Source organism: Electrophorus electricus, chromosome 2, assembly GCF_041902795.1.
Source record: "Electrophorus electricus isolate QZ-2024a chromosome 2, ASM4190279v1, whole genome shotgun sequence".
NCBI lineage: Eukaryota > Metazoa > Chordata > Actinopteri > Gymnotiformes > Gymnotidae > Electrophorus > Electrophorus electricus.
The window spans coordinates 29734235-29756593 of record NC_137498.1 but is presented as its reverse complement, the minus strand read 5'-3'; the positions used below and the strand labels follow the sequence as shown (position 1 = coordinate 29756593).

General features: G+C 40.0%; 1 protein-coding gene across 2 annotated transcripts in view; it reads right to left on the bottom strand.

Moving 5' to 3' along the window:
* Positions 1–208: 208 nt before the first annotated feature.
* Positions 209–22359, bottom strand: part of igf2bp3 (insulin-like growth factor 2 mRNA binding protein 3) — a 22923-nt gene continuing 772 nt past the window's right edge. Inside the window, exons 2-16 of one of the 2 annotated variants that reach the window (XM_027030111.3) lie at positions 21423–21483; positions 15397–15445; positions 9575–9626; positions 9382–9445; positions 8551–8829; positions 6682–6816; positions 6404–6526; positions 6111–6246; positions 5740–5874; positions 5209–5280; positions 4098–4214; positions 3884–3958; positions 3272–3403; positions 2771–2884; positions 209–2693 (exon numbers count right to left, since the gene is read on the bottom strand). In XM_027030111.3, the coding sequence (XP_026885912.2) occupies positions 2595–2693; positions 2771–2884; positions 3272–3403; positions 3884–3958; positions 4098–4214; positions 5209–5280; positions 5740–5874; positions 6111–6246; positions 6404–6526; positions 6682–6816; positions 8551–8829; positions 9382–9445; positions 9575–9626; positions 15397–15445; positions 21423–21483 (1643 nt within the window). In that variant the 3' untranslated portion in view covers positions 209–2594. The remainder of the gene's footprint in view (positions 2694–2770; positions 2885–3271; positions 3404–3883; positions 3959–4097; positions 4215–5208; positions 5281–5739; positions 5875–6110; positions 6247–6403; positions 6527–6681; positions 6817–8550; positions 8830–9381; positions 9446–9574; positions 9627–15396; positions 15446–21422; positions 21484–22359) is intronic. The other variant, XM_027030112.3, reaches the window with a different exon arrangement.

The window sequence follows — 22359 nt, the reverse complement described above, 5'->3', positions numbered from 1 at the left end:
CAAAAACTACAGATCAGAATGGCATGGTTAAGATATTCTCAACACCATTTTATTCTCAACCCATGAGGGCTAGAACTGAACATGTCTCACTGTCTCAATTTCTGTCTCACTGACAGTACAGAAGTGGGCATTTTCATGTGTAGACCCATTGTACATATTTGCAAGATTTTGTTTTCATGTTGTACAAACCAAAAATAACTAAGCCACATTTTAATATTGCAAATCTTTAATACAGTATACAAATATAATTAAGATAGCATTAAGGATATTAAAGTTAGTAAATAAAAAGTCAAAAAATGGTTTCTAGGAGCCAACTTGACAATTTAATTCATTTTTTCCAGGGGCATGTGACAAGCAGAGGGGTTGGAGAAAGACACACCAACACGGTCGGAGGGGTTGTTGTGCTTCATGCTGAAATCAGATCACTTTCCTGAAATTCTACATCACATTCCCACTGCAACATGACTCACCACACAACAGCCAAGATACTGGGTCAGATCACAGTCAAAAAAACAAACAAACAAAATCATCCTTTTAGAAAAATAGTCAGGGAGGGAAAAAATTACTTATCATTCTAATTCATAGTTCATAAATCAGAAAGAAGGCAGGCCTGGGAAAAAAAAATTAATCAGATTCCTAATAGCCATCTTTCCATATATCTATGCATGAAAAACACAGAAGCCACAAACCACCAAAACGCAAGAAAAAAAAGCAATAAAGTTGAGATTTTTAATCAGCCATCAGAGGACAATGCAGGCAAAACAAAAACCTTAGGGAAAAAAACAAAACAAAAACCCCTCACTTTTTCAAATCAACGCATACATGATTTTTTTTTTTTTTTATATCTTATTTTCTTCTGTATGGAAAGTAGCTGAGTTCTGAGGCAAAATTCTAACAAACAGCAATACTCCTCTAATTTAAACGTGCAAGAGGTAGATCAAAAATGGCAGAGGGGAAAAAACCAAAAACAAAAATCACTTGTGCGGCTCCCTTCAGCGCAAGGCGCCATGCACAGACCCGATGCAGAAACCAAGCGCTCGGGATTGGAGGTACAGCTGTGCACACTAGGATTGCAGAGGGAGGCAGCGCTCTACCACCACACCCCCCTTTACTCAGCTGAGGTAGACATTCTTACTAGTGTGGAAGCATGAACACACTCTTACCACAATCATATTTACATTCTGCATGAACACCAAAAGGAATATTGTTTTTCATTTGATTTTCTTCATTTTTCTTGTGAAAGATTTTAGCTTTTTTCTTGAATGACAAATACCCATTTCTATGCTACTGCTGGTTATACAAATGCATCCATTATTATTATAACGTATTATAATTTGCGGTGTGATAGAGTCCAGCCCAAAAAAACAGTAATGATTAAGGGGGGGGGGGGACCCTCCACAACCTGAAGTGCACCATCTAGGGAAAAACAAAGATCCACACTGCACAAAGGGCTGGACCATGACAGCATTGAGGGTGAAGGCACATCACAGAGGTTTCAGTAGGACAAACACTCATCCCTGACCTCCAATGCTAGCCTCTGTCCCTCCCTCTATGCTAACGAAAAGTATGCAGGAAACGTACCAGCCAAAATATCGCTAGTATATTTGATAAAATTAAATGGCATTGCTGCTGTATGCAAGGTTGGCCTTATTCAGCATCTGTAGCTTTTACTTTTTAATGTTTTCTGAGGATAGTGGCTCCTCAGAAACACCAAGGCTTTTTTTTTTTTAATTCTCCCACCTGTTGCCAACAGCGAGGACCTAACCCTCACTCAAACCCAGACATGCAGACAGTTTATGTACGGTTATTCATTGTCTACAGCGTAACACTAAAGTGGAGGTTAAGGATTCACAAGTTGGAAACAGACAATATTTTACATTTTCTTAAAAAAATAAAAAAATGTCAAGAACTATTAGCTTTATAAAGTATACAAAATACCACAAAGCAAAATAAAAAAAAATTAAATTAAAAAAAAGAAGAAAACAGTTTTCATATATATAATTCTCTTCTTATTCTGAGGTACTCTAGCCTGAGGTAGATCAGTAAAATATGCATATTAACTTTGTTTCCTGGCAAACACCAATCAACACTTCCCTCGGTCATATGTGGCAGTGTTGCTCCACCTCCTTTCATAACCTTGAATATATATAATTTTCTTTATAAAACACATCCGAATTTATAAAATGTCACTATCAATACTGGGACAAAATATTTCTAAGCCTCCCACATTCAGTCCCATCAAAAACCCAGAGCCTTTAGATCCCACCCCTAGCCCCACCCACCACTAGCCAGGCTAGGAGAGCAATGCCTTTTACATGGAAAACCAGAAAACAAAATCAACAAAAACAATTAAATAAAAAACAAAAATATATAAGTGTAGTATTGTGCAGTTACCACACTAGGGCAGTGAAGGAGACCATTTTTCATAGTCTTCTTTTCTTCTCAGGTTCACAAGAGAAACAGAAAACATGCGGTTGAATACATTCTCACAGAAATGGCAGAGGGTGAGGGGTGTACAACTAGGTGGGGTGGTTGGGTGCAAACCACGACCCCTGAGGGGCCTCACTCTGCTCCTCTCTGTGATCATGTGATGGCTATTTCCTCCGGGGCACTGGGATGCACATGGGCGGAGCCTTGAGCTCCTGCTGCCGCCTCACCTGAGAAAGGATTTCCTGAATCTTTCGTTGAGCCAGCTTAAAAACAGACAGATGGAGTTAGGTTTGGAGACCAAGATCAAGTAAATATCTGGGCTCAGTAGTTTCCATTTTACCTGGCTTGCATAGAAGTGACCAGTGATCTTCACCACCACTTGGTCATTTTCATCAGGTGTCTGATCGCGTGGGACAACCACCTCTGCACTGGTGAGATTCTGCAATTCATTCACCTACAAGGAAATATGAAATGGCCTTCAATATGGTAAGCAATAGGAAATATATTATAAGTCACTTATCTAAGGAAGAGCATGGAGAAAACAAGTCACAGAGATATGGTGATGTCATACTAACACATCACTGTGGCTGAAGTAGAGCTGTACCACCTGCCACTGATTCTGCAGGGCCTGGCTTTGCCTCTCTGAAGTGCCATTTGTATGACTTAACCTTACAGCATTTTAATTTAAAATTCTGTCAGGGAAAAGACACACTCAAGCATGCATGAGCAACATTCCAAGGGAATGGAAGCCTAGGATATACCTGCATTCTTTTATACATAAACAGTACAGTAAGTAAACTCCAAAGATCAAGGATAAGGGCAGCAAAAGCCCATGCTCTACCGTTTTTCCTCCCTTGCCAATGACCCTGCCAGCAGCAAACGACGGCACTTTGATGTGAGCCTCTAGTTTGACTTCTTCCTTTGGCCCAAAGAAGTTCTCTTCCTTCAGTTTCCCAAAGATACGTCCCTGAGCCTAAAAGAGAGCAAAGCACTCATCTTTATTTTCATTTGATTTTGTTTGGACATTTGAGAACGATCTCCCAAGAGAAATGCAACAGGATAAGAAAAGAAACGACAACAACAAACTATTCAAGCCAAGAGTTACAGCTCACAACTGTTTGTGAATCATGAGATCTTTCAAAAATGCTGGAGCTGAACACTTCCAAGCTCCAGTGGCCTGGTATAAAAATAAGTGCAGTGTATTTGGGAAAGAGAAAAACCTCAAAACACTAAAGTCTCAGCTGTACGTAAACAGGTGTTCGAGTGTAAGGCCAACACAGCAGCAGCATTAAAATTTGACACCAATTTAAATATGCATGATGGAAGCTTTTCTAAGTCTGCAAGCTGGAGCCTCCTTTAAAAGCTCTGGCTCTGTAAATGGTGTTAACTTTATGGTAAGGCTCCATAAGTTCATTTAGGCTCTGTAAGTGAACTTAATGACCAACTTCATTACCTTGAACTGTGCCTCAGGTGGGCCTGAAATGACAACCATCCTCTGCTTGGCATCCACTCCATCAGCTGGGGCAATCTATCCAGAGGATGAATGCAAGAATGAAAAACATTGGCTTTGTCCAAGCATTAGAGTGGTTTCTCTCCAAGAGCTCCAAAATGCTTAAAACCCCATTCAGACTGAAGGCTACCCCACTGCAATGCAGTCGGTCGCTTACTTTGATGGATGCGCCAGCGAATTGGCTGAGCTGCTTTATGTGCTGCCCCTGTTTCCCTATGATGGCACCCACGGCCAGGGAAGGAATGAACAGGTTGACTGTCTCCGACTCCGGCTGCTGCACACAAGACACACCAGGGACACGGATGATGAGCACCTTCACACTCAGCTAGGTGTGCGCATGATGTATGCATACCTTGACAAAACCCCAACTACCTGCACACTGACCCACACAAACAAAATGTTGGTTTACCATCTCTCTCCCCCCCGACAGCAGGAATCACACATTCCATCTCATATAAAATTTTTTGGTCAGAACACCACAAGCTATAAGTTCAAAAATTAATAAGCCATGCCATTATTTTACGCTTTAATCTTTGTACCACCTAGTTTTGACTAATTAATTCTACCTAGAGGCCTGAGCTAATTAGCAGTTAGACAAATTAACTTTCTGAAAGTGTATTATCCACCTCTGTTGAAATGTTGTATGAACAGCCTTCCCCAGTAGCATTCACCCCACAGAGGCCATACGGTCTCATCTACCACTGCTGCATCAGTACTTACTGCTTATATGATTATTACTGAGAGTTCTTGGAAAAACTGTGATCCACTGCACTTTGTAATAAGCCAAAATAAGAACAAAGCAACAGGAAGGGGAAATAAACACTCTTCCTACAGTAACATAACATGGTTGGTCTGCACAAGCAAAAGGTCACCGTTTGTGTTTTTATGATACAGGCAAGTGAAGGCATATACTGGCCCCCATTCTCTCTCTCCCCCTCACACCCCCCCATCCCATCCCCACAGCCCTGAACAGCCTAGGCAGGAATTGTGTATTAGGAGTATTGGGTATAAATGATCGCAGCATATGCCATTCCAGTAATACAAACCAAGCACTGGAAAAACTCACAGACACACATTTGCTATGTTACATGTCACATCCTGCAATTTATGCAGCTGCGTTAGTTGGAGGGCTAGGCTACGCAGTGCTCGGGGGGCAGGCTAACCCGTACGATCTATACATGAGACAATGGCTAACATACGTGATTTTCAGCCAATCAGATAGCAGGCAGCCACAAGCTGTGCAGTGCAATGTGGGTAGGGAGACTTACAGAGAGGGCTGTGCTACTGCTGGAAGACAGTGCAGAGGCCCAGAATGGCACCCCACTCCCAAACACGCTGCACTACGGGAGAAACACACATTAACACAGGCAGGCCTGTGTCTATCCGCACACACTGACTGACCATCATGCTGCTAACAATAACACCAAACCTGAAAGCAGAATCTCCCAAAGATTTTTACTTGGACACATGGAATACAGAACACTCATGTAACACACCCACAAATACACCTGGCCTTGTGTAAATCAATTCCAATCATGCAGGGTTTCACCCTGTTCTGCACAGTGCCAAAGCACAGTGTATGCAATAACTTTACAGTCAAACTTGTCATTCACATAGCTTGAAAGACCATACTGAATGGACAACTTTAGAAAATGCTCTGAATAGAAGCACCACCAGACCGAATCTGCAAAAGTGAAAACTTGTGGCTCAGAAAGGTACAACAGTGCCTAAACCCACCTACCTATTCAACTCACATGCGTGCACAAAGACACCCCATGCCCACACACACACCCTCTTACCCCATATGATGTGTATGCAGTTTGTCCTCCAGTGAGGGGTCCAGGCACCATAGAGGTGGACACACCTCCTCCTGTCCTGCTGGGGAAAAGCCCCAGTGCATTCAGGTTGAGGCCAGGAATCAGGTTAGACTGCAACTGCAGAGCCACACACAGAAAGAGACTAAAACTCACATTATGAATAAGAACAAAGCATAGTTTTTTTTAGATATGTACTTTAGCAACTATGAATATGTGCATCACATTTTATTTTCCATAGTTACTTTGGATCAAAGATCAGCACTCTCAGATGAGTGTGGATTTAACAGGAACAAAGTTGCCACTTTTGGGGGGGGGGGATGGGGGGAAGAGAATAAGGGAAATAACCAACATACATTCATGGCAGCCACATCATTCTCGTAGGACTCTCTGAGTTTCTTCATGACCTCTTCTTCTGCTCGTGCACAGGCCTCCACAGAACCCTTCACTGTGATTGTGCGCTCTGGGTTATACAGAGTGAGGTCCTGCAGACTGTGGGCGACACAAAACAAGTCTGGACAAGCACTGAAAAGTGCCCTGTGCGACACTCCGTGTGGTCCTCAAAACCACATATACTCTACTCAGCAAGTGCTGACAATACATCCCTGAAAGAAAACTGGGTCAATATGCACAGATGTTGTTCACTGACGGTGAGATGGTGATCTTAGTGCCAGTGTCTTGTTCGATCTTCTTCAAGTTGCGTCCCTCTTTTCCAATCAGGCGCCCGACAAAGTTATTATGAGCCAAAATCTTCAGAGGAATTTCCTCAGTGCTGTTGGGGGAGAGGATGAGGGTGGCATGTGTGACAAAGACCCAAGAGACCGAGCAGTAAAACCCTGTATGCGCACATGTGCATAAGTGCACGTGTGTGTGTGTGTGTGTGTGAGAGAGAGTGTGCGTGTGTGTGTGTAGGGTACACAGACTGACATCTTTGTGTCGAGGGCCTCTTTCTGCATGATATCCATAATGCTGCGGCAGGCAGAGCTGCACCCCTCTGGAGTGGAGTGGACAGTAATGGGCTTCTCTGCAGCACCAGCGTTCTCCTTACGATGGATGTCAATTCTGCAGTTCCATATACACACAGCATTACACCAATCACAGCAATTGCCACATTCAAACATTTCCAGTGACAGGTCAAGAGTAAGCACAATTCAGCACTAAAACTACTATGTAAATTTTTTTTTACTTTAATAATTAATTGATTTCATCAACTTTTTAAAGTTAGTACAAGTAAGGTCAAATTGTTCCCCACAATTACACATTTAAGTTGGCATAAGTCTTAAAAGGTCTAAAAAAGGTAGACTTATCACTAAACAAATTGCCAATTCACCTCAACTCGCATTTATTTTAGATCAGTAATCATAATCTAATATTTTAAGATGGCAGAACTTGAAATTTAGTTACATTTACTTGATGTGTTAGACTTGCCAACTAAAAAGTCGTTTAAAATTTGTTACCAAAACATTTTTAGACTAAAACTTAAGTGTTGTACTTAGCAACAGCAACACACTAGTAAGCTGTGCTGTATTAATTTAAAACCGCTGAAAGACAGATCAATATATTTAAATGTTATCAGCACAAATCAGTTAAATTCTGCATTTTTACATATTACTAAATATGCAGTTTTCACACAAGACAGTTACACTAAAAAAATCGCCCGCTAGTCTCATCTACAAACACATATGTGGTAGGGTTATGGATTCAAAGTTCAGAAGATTCCAAATGTTGGACATAATTTTCTGTTCACTTCAATTAATTCTGATTGGAGAAGTAATTTAACGTTAATTGTTAACCAAATGAAGATACTTTTGTTAACACTGATGTGCTGAATGTAAATGGTAGGCTTGTTAGCTATAAATTATAAACCGCTGTGAAGAATTAACGAGCTTTGTGTTGCCGTATTCAAGTGTAAAGACGTTTGCGCATAGTTTAGCAAACGGCAAATAAATTAAACAACAAACTATGAGGATTACACAGATTTAGCTAGCCAGCTAATATTAGGTAGCCAGATGGGTAACAAACAGCAAACTAAAATACAAATGACATTACAGTTTATCTAGCTAATATTGATAGCTAATTTGGGATTTTCTAACTAATATTAGCTAGATGCTTTGATCGGTGACCCTTGCAGATCTGAGTTGACATTAGTTAACATTTTGGGTATTAGCTAACTAGCTAGTAAAAGGCAAACGTTAACGTTAGTTTTACCCTTTACCCTACATGACGTCTGCTCAAATGCAACTTTCATATGAACAGCTAGGTTAGCTAGTTGGCTAACTCAGAACAAATGGGCAATTCGAGGTGATTTTGGGATTTTCTAGCTAGCTAAGCGTAACAATTCTCTTGAATGCGAGTCAGTGAGCGCCTCTATGGGTCAAACAGCTACGTTTATGGAAAATGCAGCGCGAAGACGTTCATTCTTTTACGCACGCTCATTAATTTTACCTTCTAACAGTTGCGCTCCACCAACACACATGTTGAACTTGAAAGGTTGACTAAACATATATAGTTAAAATGTTAGTTTTAATAAATAAAACTTGTCCTTTTACTTTAAAATATGAAATTAGTTGGCCCAACCCCCCTCCAAATAAGTATTACGTTGTGCCGACGTTAAAAAAAAATTCCGGAACAGTTGTGCACTTTATTTAACGGTATTAAGATTAAAACTAGAGTTAGTGTTAAGATTGGTTAAATGTTGACTAAGGTCAGACCATTTACAGAACACACTGCAACAGGGCTTCATAATACGAGCTCAGTGACGATAGGCAGATAATGAACAGATAAAAACATCCTTACTTTGAGTGTGTCTGTTTGGTAATGTTACGGATGGTGGCACCCTCTTTGCCTATGATGGCACCCACAAACTGGGTGGGAACAAGTATGCGAAGAGGTATGTCTGACTGCAGCTTGGGCCTGGCACCCAAAGAGGGTGAACCCTGCTGGGGAGGAACTCGCAAAGCACCGCCTCTCCTCCCGCCCCCTATTGTGGTCTCCGTGCTGGCTTCCTCATCGGGGATGAAGGCCACTTTCAGTGTATAGGTCTCCATCAGGAAGCCGTTGAGCTTCTCCACTGCTCTAAAAGGGGAGGGGGGGAGGGAGTAAGAGCTCAGTGTGCAGAAGGACAAGTATTTTTTGCAAACCAAAACCTAACAACTTGCAAAAGCTAGCCACCTATTTTTGTAGTGTTCAAATCAACCACTTATTATTGTGGCCAAGGAATCCATACTTCCTTCACAAGTAATAAGTGATGGTGTGGAAGTAAGCAAATACCTAAAGAATAAGAAATTATAAAGAATTTCAGAATTTTGCCGGAGATTTAAAACAAAAGGCTATTAAATGCAATAAATGTCATTCTTCATGTCAGAAAGGGTCATTAAAGTGGACACAGAAGGATGACAAATTGAGGTTTTTTTCAAACAGAATAAGAACTATATTTCAGGACCCTCAGCATAATTTGGTGAACACATCAGGAACCCTACAGTTCCTCATAATGGACATTAGGTGGCAGGAGTGAGTTTACAGCATAGTGTGGCCTGCTTGACCGAATCGCATGTGGAAATGACCGAGTTTCACACTTCACTGGGAGAGATCCTCTGACTGGCTCAGCCAGCACAGCAGGGTACTCACTGTCGGGCTTGCTCCTTGCTGGCATATCGCACATTGACTACAGCTGTCTCTGTGTCCGTGTTGACTACAGTCGGAGGGAGAAAGAAGACTTAATAAACGCTAGCTGTTTAAAGTATAAAAGGTTTAAAAGACGTTAAGAAGAGTTTGTGAAAAATACCTAACCCAACCCCCATAATGTGTTGTGTGTATTAACCTTGTTCACAACTCTCCACTGTGCCATACTGAGCCAATAACCCATCCAAGACCTGCACAGGAAACATTGTATTATAAAAGGATGAGAGTGGGTGGGAGAAGTGTGGGGAAGGTGATTTTTTTTTTTAAATAAAAAATTAAAGGAATTCTCTAGAATATTTGCCACTGCATTATATACTGTGACTTCCTGGGTACAGAGATTTGATGCAAAAGTCCAACATGACCAACTCCACTAGCCATTGTATTGTTCAAAGCATGAGCACGGCAGGCTTGCGCATTGTTGAAGGTTAAATGACACATCTGAGAGCAACTGTTCATTCCATCATACTGTCCATTACATATAGGGTTACAGCAATGAGCATTTCTCCTTGCCAACTTTCACCCCCTCCTCTTTCACTGCATGAGATGGAGTGGTAGAAAAGGGTGCATGTGGCCTCTATACATCCAGCACACAGGCCTCATATCCTTCCGCTACACCCCTACTTCCTGTCTACTCCAAGTCCTTCTATTGGCTGATCTCGGCTCCGCTATGGAAATGCCTTGTAAAGTAGAGGAGCTCAATTGATTGGGCACAAGAGCAATCCATCGCCGAAGTACATCCAATGAAACAAAAGTACTCCTCATGAGAGCAAAAGGGTGGTGGTTGTAGTGGAGGGGGCTGGGGTGTGGCTGGCTTTCAAAACCAGTGCATTTGAAGGGGGTGTGGCAGACCTACAGATTGTGAGAGTCCACACATGGAGCAGGGCCTGCAGGCAGACAGGGGCAACGGGTTAAAATCCAACCCCAGTTGAGCTCGCCCAAGACCGGCCACTGTGCAAGCACCTCTCTTTACCGCACCATTTTACTCACACACACACACACACACACACACACACACACCCAACCACGTGCTGTACACTGGACGAATAGTCTAAGACAAAATACCATAACATAGCCTACAACCTGAACACACGTAATTTGTTATGAAATGATACTTCTGGCATATGCTAATATTAATTTGAATATTCCACTACTGTGGCATCAATTATTTATTCTATGAAAACACCACATTCTTAGGCATACATTTTCCATGACATTTTAAAATGGACATATTTAGACGTGAATCTGTTCAGCAAAACATATATATGATTAACTTAATTAAATCAATATTCTTCACACAACCTTCAGTCTGATGGATTTTAAGCAAGTTAATACCACCACGTTTATTATTATTTTAGGACAATACCATGACTCCAATGTTAAAATTACAGAATAAAACTAGTCACATTTGCATACTACCTTGGCTGTTCAAATGAATGGCATGAGCAGTCCTTAAACATCTGCAAAAAAAAACCAAAAAAACCCACACCCCAACTTACTCACCTCCAGTGAGACCAGACCAATCCTATTAGGAAATCACTACTCAAAAATGATTTATGATGTCTGTAGGCACCACAGAAAATAAACCTTAAAAAGACTAGAGGGCAATTGTCCATAACATTCATTAAACTGAACATCAGCAGTGCTGCAAAACTACTAATGGCAACAGTAGCCCACATGACCTATATAGTTTACAGCAATATGAATTGTATGATTAATATTAGGCTATAAAGCAAAAGAGCTATATTTTTCACATAGGCAAATGTGTCTCCCATATTTATTTCACAATAGACATCTAACAACTTTCTAATATCCCGCAAAAATAATCAGAATGGGCAATGACAGGGGAACTTTTCTACATGTTAAAATGGCTTGAAATTTGTAAAAAATTAAATAGTTGAAATTTGGGCTTAAAGTCCATCTGAAATCAAAATGTACTTTTAAAAAGGCATTACCCTCATTCCCCATAACTAAAATACCATTATAATGGGCCCTGTGGCTCCATTTTGTAATATACATTTTGAAGGGGGAGTACTGGAGAATAACAGATTGTGTTATAGGAATTTTAGCAGGGATTATATTAAGAATGCTGCACAGGTACACTCGGATGTACACGGCTATTAACAGATTTGGCACTTCTATCAGATAGCAAAAACCGTATTGTATACAGATACCATTTGGCAATGCTATACCCCCTTCTTCACTTAAACCAATATTCTTCACCTAACTACTGACCATCTAGCACTGTGTAACAGCTTAAAGTATAAACGTGGATTCATTATCGACAACGATACAGTGCAGACTAGTGTTCAGAGACATCTCATGATCCAATCAAATTGCGAATGAAAATCATGACCTGCCCATACTTGTTCCCGTTTAATTTGGGAAATGTCATAATAAGGAAGTAAAAAGTTTTAGGAACAAGAATATACAGACCAAGACAGGGAATAGAAATACAATAAGAATGTTACATTACTTAAATCAAGAGAAACAAAAATACATATATAGAGTGAGTGTGAACACAATTATGTCAGCAAGAAGCCACTCGTGTTGTGTATGCCTGACTCTCACAGTTTGGGAGGCTGAGAAGCAACGAGTTGGAATTGTGACCTGGTTTCTGGTTTTTTAAAAAAAAAAAAATAAAAAAAAAAAATAAAAAAAAGGGGGGGGGGGGGGTTCCACAAAGGAACAAGATGGAGGCAGGGTTATCAGTAGTTCTGTGGGTGGAGTTGGGAAAGAAGTCTCCCTTGCACAAGAGCTGGTGTCCAAAAGAGCAAAATTGTCTGGCCAACACCCCCCCCAACAATATTTCTGCCTCATGACTACCATACATTACATTTATGGAATTTAGCAGATGCCCTTATCCAGAACGACTACCTTCTGAACCACTTGCTTGGATAGGCCATTGCATTTATGCTTAGTATTCAGTGTGTGACACACAAGCAGTTATTGATTAAATTACTAATGGCAAAAATCAAGTCCTTCACTATTGAGATATCCAGATCCACCACCATCTGCTCCTTTCAACAGACTGCATGATTCTAATACAAGAAGGAAGCCTGCTACAGGCACACTGGGTTCTCCAGCCACCAACACCATTTTGTCAACACTGTTGCAGAAATGCTTACAAATGTCTCTTTTCAGTAAGTACACTGCAGAAGATATGGCTGTTGAATTAAAAGATCACGTCTTAAAAAGGAACAATGAATATTCTTCACTTTAAATAAACAAGTCCATCACACTTGTTAACTTGTGGTGAAACCTCATCAATGATGGCCACTGGTATCAACATGAATAGACAGGCAGGGCTTAAAGCTGTAAAAACACCACTATACCACAGTTTACTAGATGAACAATGGGCTCCAATCTCATTTCAACATTTCTATTGCTCATACACTGTGATTCAGCTGGGTGAATCTTATTGATGCTATTCCCTATTAAAGTCAGGTAAAGGCTGAAAGAAATCCCACCTTCCCCTGCTGCCTCTGGTCTAAGCTCACAGAAACAGAAAACAACTCTTGCTTCTCCAGAAAACACCAGTCTACTGGTGCAACAGCAGATATGCAAAGTAGCAGCAGCAACAAAAGCAGTACGCACATTGAACCTGGAAGCCTCCAATAGAATAAAAGAAAAGAAAAGAACAGACAGCACTTATTAATATACAAATACCCTACAGGAACTTTCCACATCTCTAAATGATGGTCAGATTTGGTAAATGTTTTTGGATTCATGAACAAACTAGACCATGGGAAAATATTTGCTACTCCATCTGGGCAGTTTTCATTCAAATTCTAAGTAAACAGAAAATGTATAAAAGAAATTTAAAATTTTCTACAGGTACTTGGAGATTTAATGTTTAAGATCACATGTTATGTGCACGTGGGGAGAGGGCTTTACAGCCTCTCACATGTAAAGACATCATAGTCCCAGATTATGCAGTGCCACTGTATTCAATTAGATTCCTTCTGAGAATTCACCCCCCCCCCCCCCCCATCACTTTCCATTTGAAATTTACAAAAACAGAAACTGTTGAACAATGGGAGCAGAAACGAGCAGCTTACAGCCACAGCTGCCCTTGTGTGTGCACAGTGGTTTGCTTTGAAAAAGCAAAAACAGCCAAAAACAGAGACAAGAACCACAGTTTCTGATGCCTCCCTGGAGTCTCTTCCATGTCTCATCCACATCAGAGAAGTTCCTCTATCTGCTTTGCTGCTTCCTGTTTTGTTGTGGAGAAAGCTCACCTATTGGTTGTTAAGATGAGAAAGACTTCAGACAGCTATCCTGACCACCTTACCCCAAATGATTGAAATGATGGGAGCACGCCTCAAGTGTAGCAAAACATTATTTTATTCTAAAATTGGACATTTGGCTGTGACAGTAAGATTGCTTGAAAAGTTGTTTGGTGCAAGGCCAGCATTAATAAATGGTCATTGCATTCTGGATGAACTATATCAAAGAAGAATCATGGCATTCTACTGCAAACATTTGAATTATTTAAATATGTCTGATATATCGTCACTTAAGTGTCTGAAGTTAGCTGTAATTTTTGAATGAATATTAAAATGCATGTGTATTTCTGCTTTACGCAAATAAAATGTAGATGATTAGAATGTAGCAGTGACGAATGAGAATGACTGCTCACTCATTTACATCTTTTACCCCTTCGCCTTTCTCCTGTTTATCTGTACAAATATGAAGTGTGCCTGAGTAGAGCCCCCCCCCTCCCCCGCACCCTGCCAGTCAGAGAGAGTATCCAGCTGCAGTTGGGGGATGAGCTGAGCAGAGAGCCTCAAACCTGTGAGTATTTTTGTTGGCGGAGATTCTAGCCAATGAGGATTAAGCTCCGTCAACAAGCCATCTCTAAGCCCACACAGCCAGGTAAAGAGAAACTGAGTGCTGGCTCTGAAACTCTCCTTGCTCGCACGAGATTATAAAAGGGTATTATGATGCACCAGTGGCAGCAACAAGTCAGACAAAAAGAGGGGAAAAAAACAAACAAAAAAACACCACCACCACTAATCAGCACAAAGTGTAAAGAGCCAGGTGGTGACTGGTGTGCACAGTGCTGTGTCAAGTTAAACAAACATGTTAGCTTTGCTCAGTGTAGCTTAACCCTCCAAGTGATTACTTTGCACCAACTAAGATTATAAACAACACACTGTACATGTCTTGAAGGGGTATTATCAGAGTCCGTGAAGTGCAGTTCCACATCTGTTAATTGTTCTGTGTGCTATGAACAGATGCTATGAACAGAGCATGTAAAGAACCAAAATGGTCAAATTTTCATATTTGTTCCAGGTAATCATTTGGCATCAGTTCCTGAAAAACAGCTGGACAACTTAGCAGGTACAAATGTTTTGTGATTGAGTAATTAAGCTCTTCCTTTGCAGTTAGTACATCAGAAATACAGAACTAAAATTCTGCCAGCTATTAACAAACTCCTGAAAAAGACAGATTTTCCATTTTAAGCATAATTAAGCAAGCCATGGACATTCTCACAATAGACTTGATATGGGTGTCACTCAGACAGCAACTGTACAGGGATGTACCCTGAGGCTTCCAATCACCAATATCATCTTAAAGGGATAGAAGTACAGTTTGCATGCTTGCCTATGATTATAATTGCGTGTAGGTTTGGGAATCTTATCTGTGACTCCGTAAAGTTGATGAGACACTCAACTGAAACTAAGAAGAGCATGACACTACAGTACCGTGGGATTATGAAGTTTCAAAATACTGAAACACGAAAAAAACAACTTACTAAACCCTTCTAAATTCAATTGATAAAACACTTGGCAATCTACACGTCTACAATCTTGCATTTGGCAATCTAATTTAAAATGAGATTAGGTGTTAAGGAACACACTCCTTGATAAATTTGATACTGTAAAATGCTCACAAATTGATCTATGCAATATTGCAATTATTTATTAATGAAAGTTTCTGCACTCCACATTTACTCACCTCCCACTGCATGTGAGGTGGTATATTCCTGATCTGCAGTTTACAGCTCCTGAGAAACAAGGGGGGGGGAGCAAGCATGAGGTTTATTTCATCCACACAGATGTTATCAAGTCAGAAGTACAGGTAATTGGCCAATGCAGCATATCAGAATAAAATGAATAGCTGTACATTGAACTTTATTACAGGGAAACTTGCCTATAAAAAAGACCAAGAAATATAAACACACACAAATAGCAACAACAGCAGCATCATGGTGATGGACCATTTGTCTATCCAATTACACCAGTTTTAGCATGGTCTCAACTACTGTGGAATTGTACTGTGATGTAATGAAACAAACGCCTGCCTTCAAAAAGATTTCCAGATGCAAGAAACTTTGTACCAAATCTGTAAAATAATTTCTTGGCATCACCACAACACTACAGAAACCATTGGAAATTATATGCATTTCAATTGTACCAGGAAAAAGCAGTAACAAAACCAAAGCAGCCTGAGGTAATTTTGTAATCTCTCTTCACCTACCTAACCACTGAACTGTGCCTGGTAATGACTGACTTGACCTGTGAAGCAGGTGTATGATGCTGAGAGAATGTGCTCATCCAGAACAAACACATTCAGACGTTCAGAACGGCTCAGTCCAAGTCAACCTTTTGATTTAAAGGTTGATGATGCATTCGATTTCTCTCACATACAAAGAATCATGTCTAAAGTATGCTTGTCTGTTAAACAAGTGAGTCAGTCACTTACCTCGCTAAATCTTTCTATTTTTTTTTAAAAGTGTTCATTATTTAAACAAAACTTCTGCATGAGAGCAGGACATTGCGCAAACCTGAAGTCATTCCTAGAGCACAAAATCAATGAAGAAACCTCAGCAATTAAGACAATGTATAAATAGATCAGGGGTTTCAGATTGTGTTGTTTTTCCCACCCATACAGGCATCAAACATTTATTATACATTAGCCTTCTTGAATCTGTTTCTGGATAATTAGATTACATGGTCAATTAAGATGAACTACGAAAATGCATACTGAGTGAAAATTAAACTAAAAAATTAAAGTATCAGTGAAAATGTTCTATTGTGTTTTATTAAATTTGGCCAAATTCTCAACATAGTTATTGTCACAAGTCCAACACTAGCTGACTATATATATATAAAAAATTAAAGTCCTACATCTTGCATGTGAGGCTTCAACACACTGAAAACAGCCTTGTCCAGCAAACAATCAGCATGGCTGATCTGCTTATTTATTTATTTGGACAGTCATGGGGATGATATGGGGCTTCTCCTTCAGTTTTATTTTCATAGAAATTGCCCTTTCACCAAACTTACCATATTTATTATTAAATGTCAAAGGCATTTTAAATAACTGAGTAATCAGACTCACCAAGTAATCAGATGCTCGCTCAAACTCGCTCGACCCCCCTACAGGGATACATCTTTATCTCAATGAGAGGACTGGGATTTTAAGAAGACAATCCATGAATTAAGCTTGAGCTAAAAAGCCACCTGAAAGCTGACCAGTCACATTTTAATATTTCGTCTTCCCCAGTAGATTTATCCAGTATGTGCATACAGCACGTCCACCTTGTATTCTGACACGCATGGCAACTACAGGCTCATGATCAGGCTAAACTAAATCAGTACATATTATAAAGCAGCCCAAATCTGTTATCCATTAATGTGCTGCAAAAACACTAAACACATTAAAGATTTAAGATAGCATAACAACCAATCCTGTGCATTCAAACTGATGGCTGTTTGTCCTCATCGTGTGTGCATACCATGACTGAGCAGGCACACTCGTGGTGTGTTTTACTCTGTCATTAGCTTAGAATGAGACTGCCACCTCTGTAAGACCTCTATTGTAAATAAGGATAGACAGCCTAGTTAAACTCAGAGGTGTGAATAATGATTCGAATAAAAGTAACAGCATCAACTAAATACCAGATGTGTGTGAAATGTACATAACCCGCTTTTGATCTCATTTATTTAAAAAGCTTTCCATGAGATCTGATAGGAAGGGCAGTTAAGGAACTGGCTGAGAGTGGCAGACTCTTCTGCTTAGCACATTTTTAAAAGTGTTTTGTATGGCAGCTCTGATGCCATAAACATATACATTTGAGAGGTCAGAAACAGTTGACTTCACATGACTCCAAAGTTCACACTGCATTTGTGCACGTGTGCATATTTTTACCTAAAATGTGCTGAACATACAGTAACTTATAGAAAAAGCCATGCAGGTCAACCCACCACTTCTGAGAACACATGCACATAACCCACCACCTCTGAGAACAATACAGCAATAAATAAATAGGGGGGCAGAGGGGTTACTCGCAATATAATCAGCGTCAAGTCTGATCAGTCTCTGCTGCTGTTCAACCATGACAAAAATGGACATAGTAATTGCAGTGGCAGTTTCTGTAAAATTACAATCTGACAATAACAGTGACTCGTACATACCAATACAGTCCCAGTACAGCCTGAAAAAGCCAGGGATTTGATGAACGCGTGGTGGTCCGTATGGACATGCAAGAGGAACATACGAGATTAGACTGCATGTTTCCAGTTTGCACGTGATTCTTTACTGACTTGATGTGTAGTTTATGACAATGTTCTCATCAGTGAAGCTGAAAGAACACAACTTGCCCTTCAAGTGATTGAAGTGGCCAGTTCATAATTAAATAATAGAGGACTAACTCAAACACAAAAAACTAATCTGACATACACATATTAGAACTTTGACACCTTTTAACGCCTACAATGTATAGAAAGTCTAAGACACAATCAGTTCCAAAAACGCACACACACTCGATAAACATGACTGCTACCATCACATTAAGTTTGGCTGACTACACCAGCCTACATGAGTAGATCTATATGCATGATATGGGACAAGATTTATTTTTATTTATATATATATATATATATATATATATATATATATATATAAATAAAATCACACACATACACACAATATATACATACGCATACACACATTCAGACACTAATTTAGGTTGTGTGGAGGTACATGTGTATAGAGAGGTTCTGTTCAATGTACAAACTTCAGATAATGACAAAAAGGATCAAGTTAGGAGTGCCACTGTTTAGTTACTGTAAAGCCATTTGCAAAGTATGGTGCTAGAATTGACCAGCAAAGCAATGGTAACATTCTTAAAAATAACCAGACATCTAAATCCATCTGATTTTAAAAACAATTATCATTGCTCAGAGTGTAAAGAACAGCTCATTGAAATATACCTTTAATAAAATTACTGATCTCATAATACACACCTTTAATATACACAAATGCACAAAATAAACAATTTATAAAAACTGACCAGTCACCATTTCACTAAACATCCATTAAGGCTTAACCCCCCCCCCAAGGAAGTTCAGGAAATGGGCATGTTTTTCTGGTCCTGTGATGTTACAGGGGGAATGCATTATGGAAATGTTCTTCTCCAGCAGATTAACCTATAGGAACAAAAGGGGAGTGTTGGGAGGGGTCTGGGGTGGTTGTTGGTGCCCCATTTCATCGCAATAGAGGCCCATTCTGCCCCAGAGGGTGGGGCCTGGTTACTATAGTGACAGGTTAGCCTACAGCCAGGAATGCATGCCCATGTGTGCCTGTCACTGGTTGGGGGGTATGAGTACTACATACGAACATTCAGTTTTAGCTTTACAATGCCTCATTACAGGGCATCAAAGGTTTGTTGTTTTTTTTGTTGTTTTTTTTTTAAGTCTACATTCCTTCCCAGTGGCATGCAATAAAAACCAGAATCTGCTGAACCTTGTAGCAAGGATTAGGTAGGTCAACAAACCCAATACAACCCTTACACTACTGGACTCCAACATTTATCACCAACATCTTCAACATAAAAACAACTACTAGTAGATTGTCATTCCTGATCAACTGGTGTGATGTCCAAGTAGACACTATCAAATGTATTAATCTTTCTAACCCAACAGTTTTATAAGAATCAGATTTGTGAGAATCTGAGTTGCTGCAGAATCCTTTCCTATGTACCCCTTAATGCTACAAACATACACACAGACACACCTCTGAAAATGGCCATTTAAGCCACCCAGGAAGACCTGGTGAAAGAACACATCACAACCCATGTTAGCTTCCAAAAAAAACAAAAAAACAAAAAAATACAGCTTAAGCAGATGCTGGTCAACATACATACACAATGTTCTAAATACAGGGTCATGACCTTTGGTCACATTTGCATATTAGCAAATGCAACTCACATGCATATTAGCAAATGTAACACCACCTTGCCACAAGTCTACTGAGGAGAAATAAATAGTAAAATGTTTACTTTAAAAAAAAAGTGTGTGTGTGTGTGTGTGTGGGGGGGTGCTGGTGATAAAATTATTACAAAAAATTAAAGTTTTTACTCTTCACACCCTGCCACACACACACACACACACACACACACACACACACACACACACACACACACACATTCCATAGAGAACCTCCCAAGTAGGAACCTATTTTTTCGCTGTTAATCATAACGAAGCATGAGCGTTGTGGCTCAACTCTACAAAGACCAGTAACGCCTACCACAGTGTGCTGGTCCTGTCTCACAGGATATAATGCGCTGTAACTTCCCAGGGTGCATCTCGCCGTACTTTATTTTTACTTGCTGACATTTCCCCCCTATTTTACGTACATGATGCCTGACGTATAATCCAGGTATTTACTGTCATCAACAACTCGTTTGAGCAGGCTGTTGGAGCACTGTAAAATTTAAACTGTGGCGGGGTTACGGTCATCCGAACGACAATCAGGCTATATAATGTTAAGACTAATGAACTTTATTTTTTCGTAGAAAAATGCGACTTTAAAATGTCTGATTTTACATACGCCAGTCATAAAATGTACCTTTGTGTATTACGTCTACCTCGGCATTTAAACAGGTATTTAAACAGAAACCTTCAATGGAGGCTCAAAGCTTAGTTACGCTTTTGTGCCTTTTGTGAACACAAACGTAGCGTTCGTCACTATCGATATGAATTTTGTAGGCTGCCTGTTCGCCACATAAAGCGATATATTTACATTTTACGATGTAGAATTGCGTCGACCAATTTATAACAACCATAATAATATGATTTAAATTACTGCCCAACAGGCTGCTGAAATCTTGGACACGAACGTCAAATTTTGTCTAGTTTTATTACTGAACAAGACGAGATCACTACAATGGAACAATAAACGTGATTAGAATAGTTCTGTCACGTGAAAATGGCATTACTTGCTTTGTTCAAACTCACATTCAGCTAATAGCTTGCCAATATGTCACACAATTGGTTTGCTACTTCTGCTGTTAAATTGATCAGTAAGTCTACTGCGCTTTATTTAAAAAAAAAAAAATCCAGTTTCTGCCCCCCTCCCCATAAAGCTGCTTTTGTGACAAGGCCTCGACCCCTTCATAACACGCGGCCTAAGGAGTCCATCTCGTGCATCAGCAGCAGGCGAGGAGGGGAAAGAGGGGGCGGAAGCGCAAGGCGGCATGAGTGAAGAGTAGTTCTTTCTCAAATGGACGCCACGGAAAGCATGGCCTTGTAGCCATATCCTCCTCTCCCTGATTGTCACGGCCTTGCACACTAGGCTGCGTCATTTCTCATGAGATGTATTCTGTTGCTAAACTGGATTTTTTAATACTACTAGTAAGAGAAACTGTTTCTAGCGAGCCATAGCCTAGATATCCGCGAGAAATACGTTGGCTGGCCTATTGTAGTGTAGTGGCTAGCTTATTCCAAGTGCGAAACTACAGAATTGGTAATGAATTTGATGACACATTGTTGCAGACAGCAGATATACTAATGTAAAAATGTTTTTAATAAACGGCGGCACAACTGACGGTTAATTTCCTATCAAACGGTATATTCACTATAAGGTAACAAGGGTGGGGCCAGGTCCACGATGTGTTAAAGCAGACACCAGTATTTTAATACCAAGAGAAATCTTGTAAACCTCTTGTGAAATTCGACTTTTAATTCCACATCGCCTACCTCTGTCGTTTGGGTACTGAATGCTCCACCACTAGAAGTTTTCCGTGAAGTTCTACTTTTCCTGAAAGAAAAAAGTAAATTACATTTTAAGATATAAAATCTGAAGCCCCAACATTTGTCTAGAAGGTCCATAACGTAAGGACGAGTCAGGGGAGGCCTCACTTAAAATGCGTAAAATAAATTCTTAAAGTATATGCTTACATGGCATAACGTTAAAAAACTCTAGGACTAAAGTGTAAAAAGGAAAATAAATCCAGGCTAATTCAGAGGTTAAACATGGAAGACAAAGTTGTCCCTATGCCTGCGAGCAGGCCTCGGTCATGCATAGTTTATTTAATAAGACACAGGAAAATTACTTTCCAGTTTTACTACATCTGTATTCATTAAACGCTACTAATGTACAATGTTTTCTGTATACCTAAATACATGCTAAAATGGTTGGTCTTAAATCAATGCAATCTTTCGAATGGCCTACATGCCACCAGCACAACCCAAGCACCTGGTATGTAAGCTTTCATGATAGAAACAAAGTGATAGTTTTGCCATGGGTTGGGTTTCCAAACCAAAGAAGGATACTTGGTAATGGTTAGCTCTTCTTACACTGTCCGAAAGTATTCCAAGTTCTAAAGCGGATATACGTGCAAACCGAATGAGACCTGCTCGAGTTAGGTTATTCAAACCCAGCGTAGTACAGGCTACAGCCGGCTATGATTGACATTGAAATAAAACTGATTTTATTCTTATTTCATTATGTTGCTTGTAGACATAAAAGAAATAACCTTTAACTGATTGACCACATTCTTTTACTATAACAGAAAAGAGCTACTTTATGCCCTCGGCATGGGAAACCCGTGAGCTTTAAAAATAATTCAAGTCGTAGAGTCGACATACATTTGCATGCATAGGTTCGAACCATTCCTTTGCACGAGTTTTTAGT